Below are 14,728 nucleotides of genomic sequence, written 5' to 3'. Positions count from 1 at the left end.
AGCAAGCAGCTATCACTTACAATTTTAGACTTCTATTTAGACATGGACATAGTTACATCCTTTTTGAAGTCATGCTGAATTTGATACCAGATACACTTTCCAGGCCCCTCTTAGAGCTGCTGAATTGGAATGTCCTAAGGATCATCAAAGTTTAATAAAAAAAGAAGAGAGAGAGAAGAAAATCTTGTAAAGAGAAAATAAGAATACAAAAGGAAACCATAAACATCAATACCAGGAACGTAAAACCCAGACCTCAGAAGCTGCGAGGCAGAGGAAGGCACGTGTGTTTTGGGGTGGCTGCCAGCAGGTGGACTCCAAAAGCCCTTATAGAAGCCGTGCTTCCTGTGGAGGCAGCCAGAAGAGCAGAGCCCGTGGAGGTGCCATCCTCCTCATCGTCCCACACCGCTCACCCCAGCACCACTTGCCGGAGTGAGATGAAGTGGAAGAGGATCGCTGTCTTTGCCACCCTGCAGGCACAGCTCTCTGTTACAGGTAAGGCGGGCTTTTGTTTTGTGAGGCGCTATTTTAAAACTCTTTTGAGGTGAGGGAAGAGCACAGTGCTTCGTGGTGGATTCTGCAGCCCTTGGGTCACAGGAGGGAACCTGCACGTGATCTGCAACCACATGCATCCCCCTAATTGCAGTTAGCTATGGGCTGGTTTGGAGCTGGGTTTGGGGGACTGGTGAAATATGATCTCCCGTGCTGTAACAATGTCCTCTGGTGGGCCATGAGGCCGGCTGCTGCAGATGGTGGGGCAAGTTCTTCTTGTGTCAGAGCAAGCACTGTAGCTCAGAAACAATTAATCGTTAAACAAGGTTTTAGCCCTCAGCTGGGTGGTCTTCCCTGAGATTTAAAAGAAGTTTGATACCAGAAGGAAAACATAGTTGCTTTTGATAATCAGCACAAGAAAGGTTCTCAATCTGTTTAGGTAAAGCTAGAGCCATGTTACTTGCAGTGGGTGGTTGGTGGCAATGCATGCCAGCAGGCTGTGTATAGAAGAGCATATGTCTGATAAAAGGGGATAGGATCCTTCCATTCGTATCTTTACCTCCATGCTTGTCTCTGCTTGACACAGTGTAAAATGAAAACGCTTTTACCTTTATATATCGATTTGTGGCAGTATATATATCGACCCTGCTTGGATAGAAAGTGAGGCAGCTTTAGCATGCACAAATCTTCAGAAGTCACATTACTTTTGGGAGAGAGGAATGTACTTCTTCATAGCTTAGAAGATCAAAAGAGCAAGAAAACTATATACATCCAGGGAAGGCCTAGGCTAAAGACTGAGTCTGGGGAAGTCAGCAATGATGAGATATGAGTAGGCCACATTTGATTGTGCATTGAAACAAAATCTACTGGAAGAGTGTCACCGATGTATAGAGTATAAGTGCTTAACAAATACACCATCATTACACTAAAGAGCTTTGGAAACTGCAAAGGACTTTTTACTTACAAGTTTTCTGGAGATCAGAGAAGGATTTCGCAGCCACTTTGGCACCATTTCTATCAATCTGTGGACGTTGTTTCAGGAAGATTCTAAGTACAGTCGCATTCTCTGTGGTAAGTATGCCTTCTGTTTGTGCTGCATTTAACAAGCCTGTGTCCCTTTCTGATACTGCATTTTGTATGTTGCTTTGTATACACAGATGCGGGTCCAAGATATAAACAAAGAATAGAAACTCCTTTTCCTCGATCTCTGAGAAACAGTTTTGAAGTGTATACAGCCTTAAGATTTCTCAAGAAAAAAAATAATATTTTATGAAGTTGAGGAAATTACTTTAGCTCAAATAGTATCTGAAAATACCTTTCTGCATTTTCTCCTTTTATTCTGTCCAATATATCAATATTTCAGGCTCCTATTTGTACTTCTGGGGGAGAAGACTTTTACTGAAAAATATGTAATAGTCTGCAGATGGCTAGAGCCCTATGAGAGTCTTTTGTGCACAGCTCTTGGAGTATTCACACTAGGAAAGAGTATATGGGATCAAATTTTGAACATGTTACTTTGTCATTGATTTGAAGTGGTTGCCTATAAGTTTGAGGGGAAGTATTTTTCACTGGGTAGCCACAATAGTTCAAAGGGTAGTAGTATTTAATGTAAGAGTATAGGTAGTATAAAAGAAAGGTAACACAAAATTTGTGGGATTGTTGCTGTGTTATTTATACAAAATACACAATAACATGTAAGATCACCATGAACTTAGCTTGAAGGTGAGACTGAACGGATGAGGCTTTTCAGCTCAAACAGAACAAAGATCTGATGCTTCATGGAGTGTTTTCAAGCCTTCTTAGCATAAAGTAAACTTTTATAAAGTTTTCATAAAACAAGCTCAGAGTGGATAGAGAGTCAGTAAGCTGCATACCACCTTAGAACGAATTTATTCCACTTCATTGTAAGGCATTTGTGCTTACTATCTAAGCAGCCAGTCTAAAGATGCTACCACGACTGGGACTGATGAATGTGTAAAGACTATCCTTTTGTTTTTTTGAATACTGAAACAAATACGTCAGGCATGAGAAATGTCTTGTTTTAAAATAAATAATTCTAGAGATGGGCCACAAATTCTGATGCTGATTTTGAATTACTGATATTAGACCACAAATTTCGGAATGCTCAATCTTGACCTTTGAGCAGTTACAGAGAAAAGGTTTAATCATATGCTTGTTTAGTTTTCTGCGTGGCCTGCTTCTAAGGTACAAAAGTGTAGCTCTGGAAGTCTAGCTCAGGTCTTCCTATAATCCTTCTATTGAAAAGTATCTAGAAATAAATCTTGAACTTCTGAGAAGATGATTTTTTAAAATTATCTTTGTGTAGGTCTTTTAATATTCTTCTTATGTAACAAATATCACAATCAAAATAGCAAAAATCTTTGGATAGTTTACAGAGCTTTTAGTCTGAAATATGGCAGGCTTTAATAGCAGTAAGTCAGTACTGTGGGCAATGTTGTAGAATTGCTCCCTTTTAAAAAAAAAAAAAAGTTGATGACATTTTGATTTATGTAAATATATAATGCACTCATATACAAATTTACATGCCAGAGTTCTTCAATGAGAGTCTTTCCCTGTTTTTCACTTCTTTACAAAATCACGTTTTTCAGAATCATCTGTTAAATAGAATTGGACAGTGCACTTCTTTTTTCTGCTAACTCTGCGAAAACCAGAGCCTTTGACGGAGATTACTAGCACAGCTTATTTTCATAAGATTTTGCTGGTCTGTGTAACTGTGGCTTCTGCCCATTGGGTGTCATGATACCAGGAGCTGTTTTTTTAGTCAGTTCATGGACAGGAAGATAAAATGGACAGATCACGGGTCTTAGGGTTCATTTGTTCCTTCCTTTTTATGAGATGACTTAGCAGATCTGCAAACTATAAGACTTGTAAACTTAAAGTTGTTTACAAGACTATCCAGAAAACCCAAGCAAATAAAACCAGACAACTTTGGCTACTATCTCCATGTCTTTGTGCCCAGTCTCTTAAGTTCTCCTAGCTGAATTCTTGCTAGACCAGGAAAAAAATCCAAAGGTTTAATTTTACATGTTTTATTTCCTTTTTCTCTTTTCCGTTCACAACGATTCATTAATAATTCATGTAAAAAAAAAAAAAAGGCAACACTGGACTAGCACATTAGCAAACTGAACAAAATGTAGGCAAATGTAGCCTTTCTTTTTAGAGGGCCATTTGTCGAGCACTTGCAGTATTATATTCAATTCTCCAATGCTTGTTATAGAGTAAGAGCTTTCTGTCTGAACCCTTCCAAGCAAAATTCCTAATAAATGAAGTAAGAAGTTAATGATTGTGTTCCTTTTGTTGTTTTTCATGTATGCTAGATGGGAAGTATACAAAAAATAGAGAAAGCTATCTGAAAATATATTTATATTTCTCTTATGCGTATCCTTAAGAATGTGTGTATAAAAACACAAAGTGTGGGGGAAAAATAAGAGGTTTTCTGGCAGCTTAAAGGGGACAAGAACTTGATTTATGAATGGACATTCACGTGAGGAATACTTTTGACAGTCATTTTCCATTATTCATGCAAATTTGAATTGTGACAATCACCACCCGTAAACCTGTTTGAAAATAAAAAAAGAGAGAAAACAAATTCTCTTTCTTCACAATTTCCAAACTTTAACCAAATTCCCTTTATAAAGTAAAGAAAAAAGACTTACTTGCACAACTGCAGAGGAACACCATATACCTCCTTCAATTCATCGTATAATTGAATGACTGTATGTTATGTAGGACTGCCAAATGCAATCGCTATGCTGGCAAGAAAATACAGTATGTTGCTAGAGTGTCATGAATGGAAGATACAACTTGTTAAAAGTACTTAAAAAACATTTAACTTGCTAAAAGGATCTACTTTGATTGCACATGTACTTGTATGTATATTGTTAATTTTCGGTGTTTGACAGTCAACAGCTAAATTAAAGTCGTGATATTGCTTTTTTTTTTTTTTTTTTTTTTTTAGCATTAAGAAAACAATTTATGCTGGTCCAGAGTCTTTAAGAAGCTGAAATTTTACAATTTTTTGCAATTTCCACCTGTGTATAATGTAATATTTTGAGACTGGTTTTGAATATTGTTCTATTAAGTTCTACTCCTTCAAAAAATGTCATATTTTTAGCTTTTAAAACATGGCAGTCCAAATCCAATTTATTCAGCAAAGCAATGGAGATATTTAATTCCACATTGTCCTATGCAACTGGTTACATATGCAGTTACTAACTTAGATAAAATATGCGCGCGAATGAGAGACTTAGTTTGCAGTTCTTCCATCTACTCGCTCAAGCGCACAAATCTTGGGAGACAGTGGAAATGCATGTATTTAGTCAAGTACAGTGGGTATGTCCATCTTTGTGAAGGTTAGACTTACGGATGTGTAGGTCTTTTGCTCTTGATGATTTAGGTATTAAGAATAGGAGTGAAAACATCTAGCTCCTAAACCTCAAAGGTCACAAGCATTGATATCTATGCCAGTTCTGTTTAAGGGGTAGAAATTATGTTAATTTTTGAGCCATATACACTGGACATATTTGAATTCCTACAAGTTTCTTAGGAATAAACTATCAGCTTCTGAAGCCCTGTATGTATTTTCTTTCTAATATTTTATTATATGTGTGTCAAGTTTTTACAGTCTCGCTCTGTTCAGTCTTACCAATTGGAAATGGAGACAATCAGGTAGAACAGACACACAGAATGAAGGAGATTTAAGAAAAATGGGAGTTTCCCATCTCTGCATGCTTTCCATATGTGAGAGCATGTTAAACACAGCACTTCTGGCAAACAGGTTGCTGAGTCCGATGAAATGCTCAGACTATTTCACCTACTTCTGTCATGGAATGGCGTCGTGGTGAAAACTTCATCTCTGTATCCTGACTGATGTTCATCTCCATCCTGCCTCTTTCTTAGTAGAAGAACATTTTTATTTTTTTTTAATTTATTTTATTTCTAAATGATGGGGAAGCCATAAAGATAGCGCTTAACTCTTCGAAAGCTCAGATAATAGGGAAGTGAGATAAATTAGAATTAGATGGAAGCTGATGAGGAAAAAAAGTTGAAAATTTATCAGCAAATTATAGTATAAGCTATCACAAGTTTTCCTTTGCAAACCTTCATGGCTCAGAAGCAGAAAAAGAGTGAAACAGCTATGTAACCTGTCACTTTTTTTTTTTTCTTTTTTTTTAAAAGGCAATTGCTGTTTCTGGGAAGCGATAGGCCAGCCTGCCACAGTGCTTGTGGTTGGCAAGCACTGAAAATAGTCTTCTGGTCAAAAAGCAAATCTAACTTGTAGAACCTGAGAACACTTTAAAAGCTTTCTTAAGTGCCCCAAAATTTGAATCTCAAAAACAAATATATATGTAATAAAGTCAACGAGTAATGAACTGAAACACTTTTCTAATGGGTTAAGATGCAATACCAAAGAAATTAATAAGAGAATACTAAAGGTGTGCTATTTCTTTTTAGTGGCTAAGGAATAAAGGAAAGAGCTGTGTGATTGGAAAAAAAAAATCCCTATTATTCATTCAGATTTTATGATCAGTTTATTCCAGCTAGGAGCATGAGTGTTTTACATTCATTTCGCTTAAAATGTTGCTGTCATCCCCATGACAGCCAAACCTTAAATAAACAAAGCTAAATATTTATTAAAATGCTTCACAAATATTTAATGCATAAGTATGTGTTACAGATTCATTCAAATTCCTCACGTCATGCATCTTGTCACAAAGTAAACTGAGGCTCAGAATGGGGGCAAAAAAAGAGAAATGTCCAGTTGGTAATTAGATGGATGAGAGCAAGCCCTCGAACTTACACGGATCTTGCAAGTAGATCAAGATTTTCTTTGTGCAGGCATTGATGTATGGGGGCAGAGGGGCAGAGCCTGAAAAATACTAATTCTGAATTCTCTAATATGGAAATTCAGCTCAAACTAAAAATTAACATACTATAATTTATTACTTTATCGCATCGATTTGAAGCAAGAGTTTTGTACAGTGTGACAGAATCCCTTTTGAAATATTCTTATCAAGTATCAGTTAAGTGAAAGAGATCAACTTCCTATAGTTAGATACTGCACATTCCCAGTCTTCAAATGTTTGTTTTGTCATTCGGAAATAGCTGAATGGTCTGAGTGATGACTTTTAAAGCTATAAATAAATTGTGTGGCTGGGTTGGGATCTTGCAGCTGGCAGTTAATACAGCAGATTTTTAAACCTTTAAAAAGAAAAAAAATGACTTGTATCATCTAATGCATTAGAGCCTTATAATCACTAGGTGTTAGGTTTTTTTTTCTTTCAGAGAACCCTACTTCAAGTCTTTGGTAGGAAAACTCATTTCTGTCTCTACCTGGTATCTGTTGTTGCAATTTACATCATTTCCCATCTGGCCATGTAAAACTGTTGCAATAAAGAAGCCTTACCAGAACTATCTGAAGTAATTGCTCTCTTTATCTGTGTTTCTCTCTCCATGATGTGAATTCACAGAGTATCATCGCTTTGGGCTTTTACGTAAGTAAGGTGATTTCAGCTTTTTGCAAGCATGAGGAAAAGCAGAATGAAGTCCTGTGAGTTTTATTACAACCCATTTGCTGAAGGAAGGAAGACAGAATACAGAGAGAGAGAGAAAAATACTTATATAATTGATACCTTGTAAAAGAGTCTATCTACACCAGAGACATCTGGTTTCTAAGAAGCAAGCAAACAATTCTGTGAATTATTCTGTGTACAGTTCCTCTGTTCATGAAAGGTCTTGTAAAACAGATTAGTTTCTTTTGATAATTTTTAAAAGAATGTTATTTAAATTCTACACATTTCTTCTTGCTACTGATTTTCAGTTGTTATTTTTATGGTTTATTATCTGAAGGCATGATACCTGGCCAAGTTAGTGTCCACGGGTAAACTCATTCTTGAAGTCTTAGTCATTATAGACTAGAACTTGTCAAGGGAATCTGTATTAGGTTTTCAGGAGAGCTGTATGGGAATGGTATTGTATGAAGTAATGTAAGCACGCATTTTTCTTCCTGATTTTTTTTTAATATTTTTTTTCCCATATTTCTCAGGAAATGCCAAAATATCTGTATTAGTTTGGCACTTCATAGTCTGTTGCGATTTGAAGACTCACAAATGCAACACAACCGAAGCAATCCATGTGATAGCTAACTGACTTTGGAGGCTTACAGTAGCAATAGATTTGACCTCATGTTTGTTACCTGCAACATACTCTTCATTAGTAATGGGCTTCTGATTCTTTTGATCTCTTTTTGGAAATTGAACTTCTCTGTGTAAGTTTTGCTGAGGACTACTCTGATGAATAAAGTATCTGAATGAAATCTTTGCGGGTGGTGAGCTTAGAGAGTTTTGGTGAAAGTAAATGAAATTAAGCCCACATTTTTTAACACCAATCCTTTGCTTTCCTGAGAATAAAAGGGAGTAATATCCACTTGCAAATTGTCTAGTTTTTAACTTTGTGACACTATTGATCTTCTACATGTAAAACCGAGCAGTTGTGTATTATGACAGTAACCACACCCAGCAGACCAAAGAAGATAAGCAAGGTTAACCAATCTGGATTTCTAGCTGAGGGTCAAATGTCATTCCAGTTACTTTTTTTTTTTTTTAAAAAAAAAAAAAAAAAAAAAAAAAAAATCTAATATATACTATTAAAGTCTTAAGGCATTTATTTAGGTTCTCAGGTTGTTTTTTCATCCCTGGTTTTGACAGATAAACTCTACTTTCTGAATCAAGCTCAATTACAGCTTGCTTGCTGAACATGTGGATTTCTTTTTGCCTTGCAAATAACCAATAATTTTATTGAAAACAGCACAACATTGTCCATTTTCTTTATACATAAACTTTGTGAGAGAGCTTAAAGGAGTAATTTAAGGTGACTGTTTCCCAGATGATTAGCAATGCTGTCTCTGGTGAAATCTCAAGTTTGGATGAAGACCACTTGTAACTTCAAAATGTATTCCATCCCCAAAAGTTTGAAACTAACTACAGATCATCAAGAGTGTTTTTATTTTTTTTTTTATTTAATTATTTTAAGAGTTTTGCCTGAAATATAATGAGACGAAAAGTTCCGTGTGCTGGGTTCATTACTTGATCCTTTTTCTGAAGATGCATTTTCAATCACATCTTTGATTTTCTCCGTGATTCAAATGTTAAAAAATGGAGGTTCTCACTAAACGATTTCTCTAAAAGAAGCAGTTTTAATTTACCTTGTTTGGAATTCTCTTAAATTTCAGATGCCTCTAGTATTAATGCAAGCCAGATGGAACTGGAATTTTCCATGTCCTGTCTTTTCATGCGGATAAATTAATCTCTTCTAATAACTCATGTTATTTTTCTACTTACCCCAAAACCCTGCAGTGCTATAATGCATTTGTTACTGCTGTTAGGTATGTCTCTTTTGATAGAAAAGCAGCAGATTTTCAGGCTTGAGACTTTTTTTTCTGTTTTTGTAACTCTCTTGAAGTTACAGCTATGAACCTTCAGCCCTATCTTATTGTAACATCTTTTCCAAGATGTTTTTATCTGATTTTCTTTCTCAGCTGCAAAGAAGTAGCTAACAAGTTTGCCCCCTTTCTCTTTCTCTCTTGCTGTTCTTTTTACATCTTGAGCCAAATGTCTACTTGTTAGACATGATGGCTTTAGTAGACCAAATACCAGGTTTAAAATCAAGCTTAGAGGGAAGTGATTTTATGATTCTGCTAAACTTTCCAAGATATTTTTTTTCACTGTTTTCTACTGGGGTAAATGAAATCCTTCCAAAGTATTTTTGTGAGACACCAAGCAGCCTGTGAGCAATTACTGTTCTGTGTTTGGGAAGAGGGAAACCCAGTTTCAAGTCCTTGGTCTGTCTGACTCAGAGCAGGAGCTTGGCTGGGACTCCCACGTGCTGAGCTAGTCAAGAGACACCCGTTGGTTTTGATGAGAAATTCTGATGCGAGTCTAAAAACATTCCCTAACTAACGTGTCATCAGAATTTGTAGTGCAAAACGTTTCTGATGAACTAGTGTTACATATTTAAACCTATTTATTTTAAAACAAAGCAAAAGAACTCAATGGAGTAGATGTACTTTTGTTCTGGAGAAGACTTAGTGTTGTCCTTGCCTGTTTTGAGGAGCCTTATAATTAGGGTCAATGCTACATGGGGGAGGGTGTACCTGGGAGTTTCCCCATCCACTCTTACAAAATGTTGTGTGTTTTCTCTAAAAGTGACTGTATTTCAGCAACAGCATAACCCTAAGCAAGCTCCTGTGTGTGAGTTTTTCTGCAAAACAGGGCATAGAGGTGGTATTCTCTTATCTCCAGGTACGTGAAAATAACGTAATTACAAGTATCAATAACAAATATCAGTATCTGCTTATATATTGATGATCCTGCCAATTCTGAAACCACATACACCTATACAGGACTGTCAGATTTAGAAGAAGGTCCTAGACTGCCGAGTCTTTAAGGTATATGACCAGAGGGAGTCAGCAACATGGAATATAATCAGGAAGAGGCAATCTGAGAAAGCCCAGCATGTGCACTGAGCTGTCTGGAGCAATAAAGGAGGGCTTCAGGCATTTTAAAAGGTTTGGTAGCCTCACCTCTAAATATGCTGTCTATATGCTGTAACTGTAAAGTGGGTATAATACTTAATTTCTGTCAAACTTTCCCCTTCTAACTGGGACATGTTAGCGTGTTAGAAAATGGTGCTTATTTGAATATACCTAACCTAGCTTTAAATTAGTCTTGTTTCGGCAGTTCTCCAATGACAGCAGTACAGATTTTACTTCAGGCTAACTGGCTGGTCTTTTACCAAAGTGCTCAGCCAGATTTTTGCAGTTTACACAAAGATCTATGCTGGAAGGAAATGTGCTGTTATCGGCTAGTGTAAAATCAGCTTAGCTATGTTTCTGTGAGCTGCTGCTGCCTCCACAGTGACTGCAGTACATACAAAAGATTTGGAAAGGACACATTTCTCATTCTGTTCCTTCAGATTCAGTGGAGTCTTCAGCTCTTGAAACTTCAGGGTCATACTATACTAAAAACATAGTAGTGTTCAGATTAGAAGGTGTCTAACACCCAGGAAAAAGAATGCCTCTAAGTAATTATCTAGTATTTATTTGTCAATTTGCCTGCATAAATGATTTTACAAAATGGTTTTATTGATGTCTGCAAAAATGGTTTTATTGATGTCTGCAGTTAGATATTGCATTCCTAAAGCAGTGCTTTGTTTTGAGGTTTTTATTTTCAACGTATTTCATTCAACTCCACATTATCTCGTTCTGTTGTAGTTCTGAATATATACATATATATTTAATTTTATCAGATTAGGAATGTTGCTGTTAGTAAGCAAAATTAAAATGAATGAAATGTAAACCTTAAATCAGGAATTTTGAACTTTGGGATCTTGTTTGAGACATTTGGAGGTAATTCTGACAATTCCTATCATCCTCACTGCTTCACAGATTTGTTCTCCCCTTAGTGAAATAATGCTTTTGTAGATAAAGCAAGAAGATGGGAAAATGGGGACATAGGTTTTGTACTTTTAATAGTGGGTGATTCATTGAGTGTCATTTAGAAAGCCACTGCAATATTGGAAAGACCACATAAGCCAGTGTCCGAATTTATTTAAGGTGGGCTGCTCTGTTAGCTTTTTTTTTTTTTTTTGATATATTTCTTAAATTTTTAATTGCTTCTTAAGTTGTTGATAACACTTGGAAAGTATCAACACCCATGATCCTAAAGAAGATAAACTCTTTGTTGTTTAATCAAATAGCATTATTTGCATATTTCAATGGTGTTTTGAAGACTGAGACCTATGACCTACACTTTAGATCCTCTAGTGTGATCTATTTTATATGTAGGAAATGAAAATAGTGTCTGTGTTGAATTTGCTGCTACATTCAGCAAGTTGCTCGTACTGCTTACAGGACTGCTTTTGGTTGTGTTGGGAAAATGGCAAATCTCTTGCCCTCCTTCTCTTAAAAACTTTACCATTCCAGATTTAATTGAACTGATGAAACAGGAAAAGTAAATCTGTGGGCTCACTGTTAGCCTTCCTGAAGTGGGGAGAGAGGAAAAAAATAATGTTCCATGCAGCCTATATGGTATTTCACGCTTAGAAGGCATCTTGAGATCTTTAGAAAATGTGCTGTAGAGTTTAAAGTATTTCCAGCTCCCCTTGCTGCCCACCGAGGAGCACAACACTGAACGCTGGTGCAGCTCTTAGCGTGGTGATGTTTAACCTGCCTGAGAGTTACTGTTTAGAGGCTGCAGAATCGGGATTGCAAATATATGTACACAATTATTCCAGCCACCTCTTCCTCCCATGAGGATACCTATGCTGGGACAGGATGAGTGTGATACCACAAATAACTCATTTAGACTAATTCAAACATACATTATTTTTAATGGAAATAGTCCTGGCTATTTCAGGAGATGTTCAAGTGCAGCTCTCAGCTGTCTGTCTTCCTATAACTGCCTGCTTCTTTTCTCATAGGTAGCTGCTGGCTACTGAGGACTTGCCCTGCTCATTAACTATTAACCAGACATCAAAGCAAGGGCTTCCCTTGGGGATTGGCTGCAGTTTATTTGCTCAATGTATGTAGTCTCTTTTGCCTCGGGCATAGAATAGAGCACCTCGGTCTTGAACTCCCTGGTCTTTGGCTTCTGAGAAGCGAGGTTGCCTAAGGGGAGCTATACTTCAGCAAAGCTTTTGTTCAGGGTGTGCTGGCTTATACAGGGTAATATCTGTAATGTGGCTTGGAAAACGCTCCATGCATGGCACTTACCTATTATCTGGGCAGTATTTGAGAACCAGAGGGGTGTAAGCTTGCTTGAAACCTACTTGGGATGTCTTTTTTTTTTTTTTAATTTTATTTTTTTCTAGAGCTGTCACTCTATTGAGCCTTTCAATCTTGGGGCCTTGAGCTGAGGGATGGGGGGTGGGGGGGGAAAGCGTGAAATATTTTGAAATAGAGCCCTAAAGGCAAGGGGCACTTTGAATAGAATTTACATATAGCTCATCAAAACATTGCCCCTTCAACATCTGTATGTAGAGCGTAAAAGAGCACTAACTTGTGTATTTGTGCAGAGGATTTGAGAGAGGTGATGGCTGCTGTCTAAAACACTGGTAGGAGAGAGGATGAAATAAAAATGAGAGTGCACGTTAGAACAAATAACTATAAACTGGTTGCTGAATTACTTTAGGGGGATAGAAGGTTTTGCACTACATGAATAGTTTTGGCGTAGATTATTCTCGGGGCAAGGGAAGTAGAAATTGCTATCTTGTTCAGGAGGAGCTTGCTGAGTTTATGGAATGGATTTTATCATATGGATGTATGTAGGAGCAAGAGACAGTTTGCCAAGGAGATCTTCCACAGTCCTTTGTTCTTGTTTACATGTTTGAAAGGTACACAAGAATACACAGTGTCTAATCAAGCATATTAGAGGCAAATCTGTGCTTCATAAGTCAAGGACCGGACAAAAACACACATGCTATTGCCATTGCACGAGTGTACGTGCAGACAGCAATACAAAAATGTGTGAAATGTGTGAATGGCTTTATAAGGATGCACCGCAAGCAGGTCTGTGCAAGACCATTCAGTTCATATGCACTATTTGGTAGGTTAACATTCAAATGTGTTTGATTTCCATTATTAAGGGTATTTTAAAATGTAAATGTAATAAGGAACAAAGATGATCTTTAGCAAGGGTTTGTTTGCTGCTATTTATGTACATATTAAAATTACAAAATCTATTGTTATTCTTTCATCTTCTATCAAATTCACAGCATGGTGGTGGTTGTTGTTGTTTGGTTTGTGTTGTGTTGTGTTTTTTTTTTTGGTGGGAAAGTGAAATTTTGCTCTTACATACATGCAGTTCAAAGTGGAGAGGCAAGAATGTTCTCTCAACTAGTGTGAGGAATAATAAAAAATTTACTTTTCAGCTTGAAATTACTATTTCAAAGACAGGGAGTGGTACTGCTTCTGGGACTTCCTCTGTTTCTACCCTAGTTCCTCTCTCTTGCTTCAGTACTACCTAGATTTTGTCTTTTAAAAGCAAGAGGTAGAAGTATACCTTTCTAGTTATTCACCTTCCCATCAGTGATACACCTGAGATTTGTTATGATATCAGACTTGGCTGTATGTATGAGGCTGAGACATGCTGGGCTATGAGAAGTGAGATGGTTCTAATTGGTTGTGCCGTGTGATGAGGTAGGAGAAGGGTGCTCTCTGCCATAAAGAAATATACCTTTAGATCGGTGTTCTGTTCACGTTGCTTACCCAAAGGTGTAGGTTTTTCCTATAGTCACTTCCTTCTCCTCCAAGAGGACCACTGTTGGTGGGAGGATCATGTCAGGTCTTGGAACAGCGGAGACCTCACTATCGTAGTGTTTGATGGGTGACATGTTGCCTTCATACCATACCCAGCATCGTGTACACCCAGCTTAAGAAAATCGTACAGGCTGGCAACACCAGGCTTTTAACCATTACTAGCATCTCAGGAAGTATCAGTGTTGCAATATGAATAGGAATCCCCTAAAAGCCTCAGTGTAGATGGGCTCTTTTGTGAATGCAAATAGAAAGAAGCCCCTGTGCAAAATCAGTCAAGCTATGCAGTAAAATCACTTCTTGATAGTTGCAATTACATCATGGATAGAGCACATTTTGGTCCTGCAGCACAGACAGGACAATGAATTGTGTCTTAACCTTGTCCCTGAATTATGTGGTAGCCTTTGATTCTGTTCGGGCTGTAACATGATTTGGGAATGTGGCTTGACACCACCTATACTACAGAATAAACTGTGTTCCTAGCAGGGTTCAGCAATTATCATCTCATGAGCACATTCTACTCTCCCTGTGTAGATTTTTTTTTTATCTTTTACTGCATCAGCACTTGCTGCTAACCACATCACATTCATTAATTTAATTATTTCTTAGAAATTTGCAGTACTTTGTAAGCATGAAGGTTCTCACACTATTCTTCTGAGGTAGTATGTTCCTGTCTTTTCTCTTATAATGTGGTAAATCAGGGCACAATATATTTAACTGCTGTTCAGAAAGTCTCTGGCCAGGAATAGAAATGCTAACTGCTTTACCTGTTAGTTACATTATGTTTCCTTGCCTAAACTTGTGGTGGACTATTAGAATGGAAGACTAGAGTAGAAATCGTAAGAAACTATTTATTCAAAACGTTTTTTTTCAGGACCCTCGGTTATGAGTTTTCTGCCAAAGCAG

The 14,728-nt window shown here is 37.2% G+C and overlaps 1 protein-coding gene across 2 annotated transcripts in view; it reads left to right on the top strand.

Moving 5' to 3' along the window:
• CD247 (CD247 molecule) overlaps positions 1 to 14,728 on the top strand; it is a 63,279-nt gene that overhangs the window by 9,139 nt on the left and 39,412 nt on the right. The window contains exon 2 of one of the 2 annotated variants that reach the window (XM_084511712.1): positions 104 to 492. The exons of the other annotated variant lie outside the window; for it this stretch is intronic. Coding sequence (XP_084367838.1) covers positions 435 to 492 — 58 coding nt within the window. The 5' untranslated portion in view covers positions 104 to 434. The remainder of the gene's footprint in view (positions 1 to 103; positions 493 to 14,728) is intronic. 2 annotated transcript variants of the gene reach the window in all.

Source organism: Aythya ferina (assembly GCF_964211825.1).
Source record: "Aythya ferina genome assembly, chromosome: 1".
NCBI lineage: Eukaryota > Metazoa > Chordata > Aves > Anseriformes > Anatidae > Aythya > Aythya ferina.
This window is presented reverse-complemented; position numbering and strand designations above follow the sequence as displayed.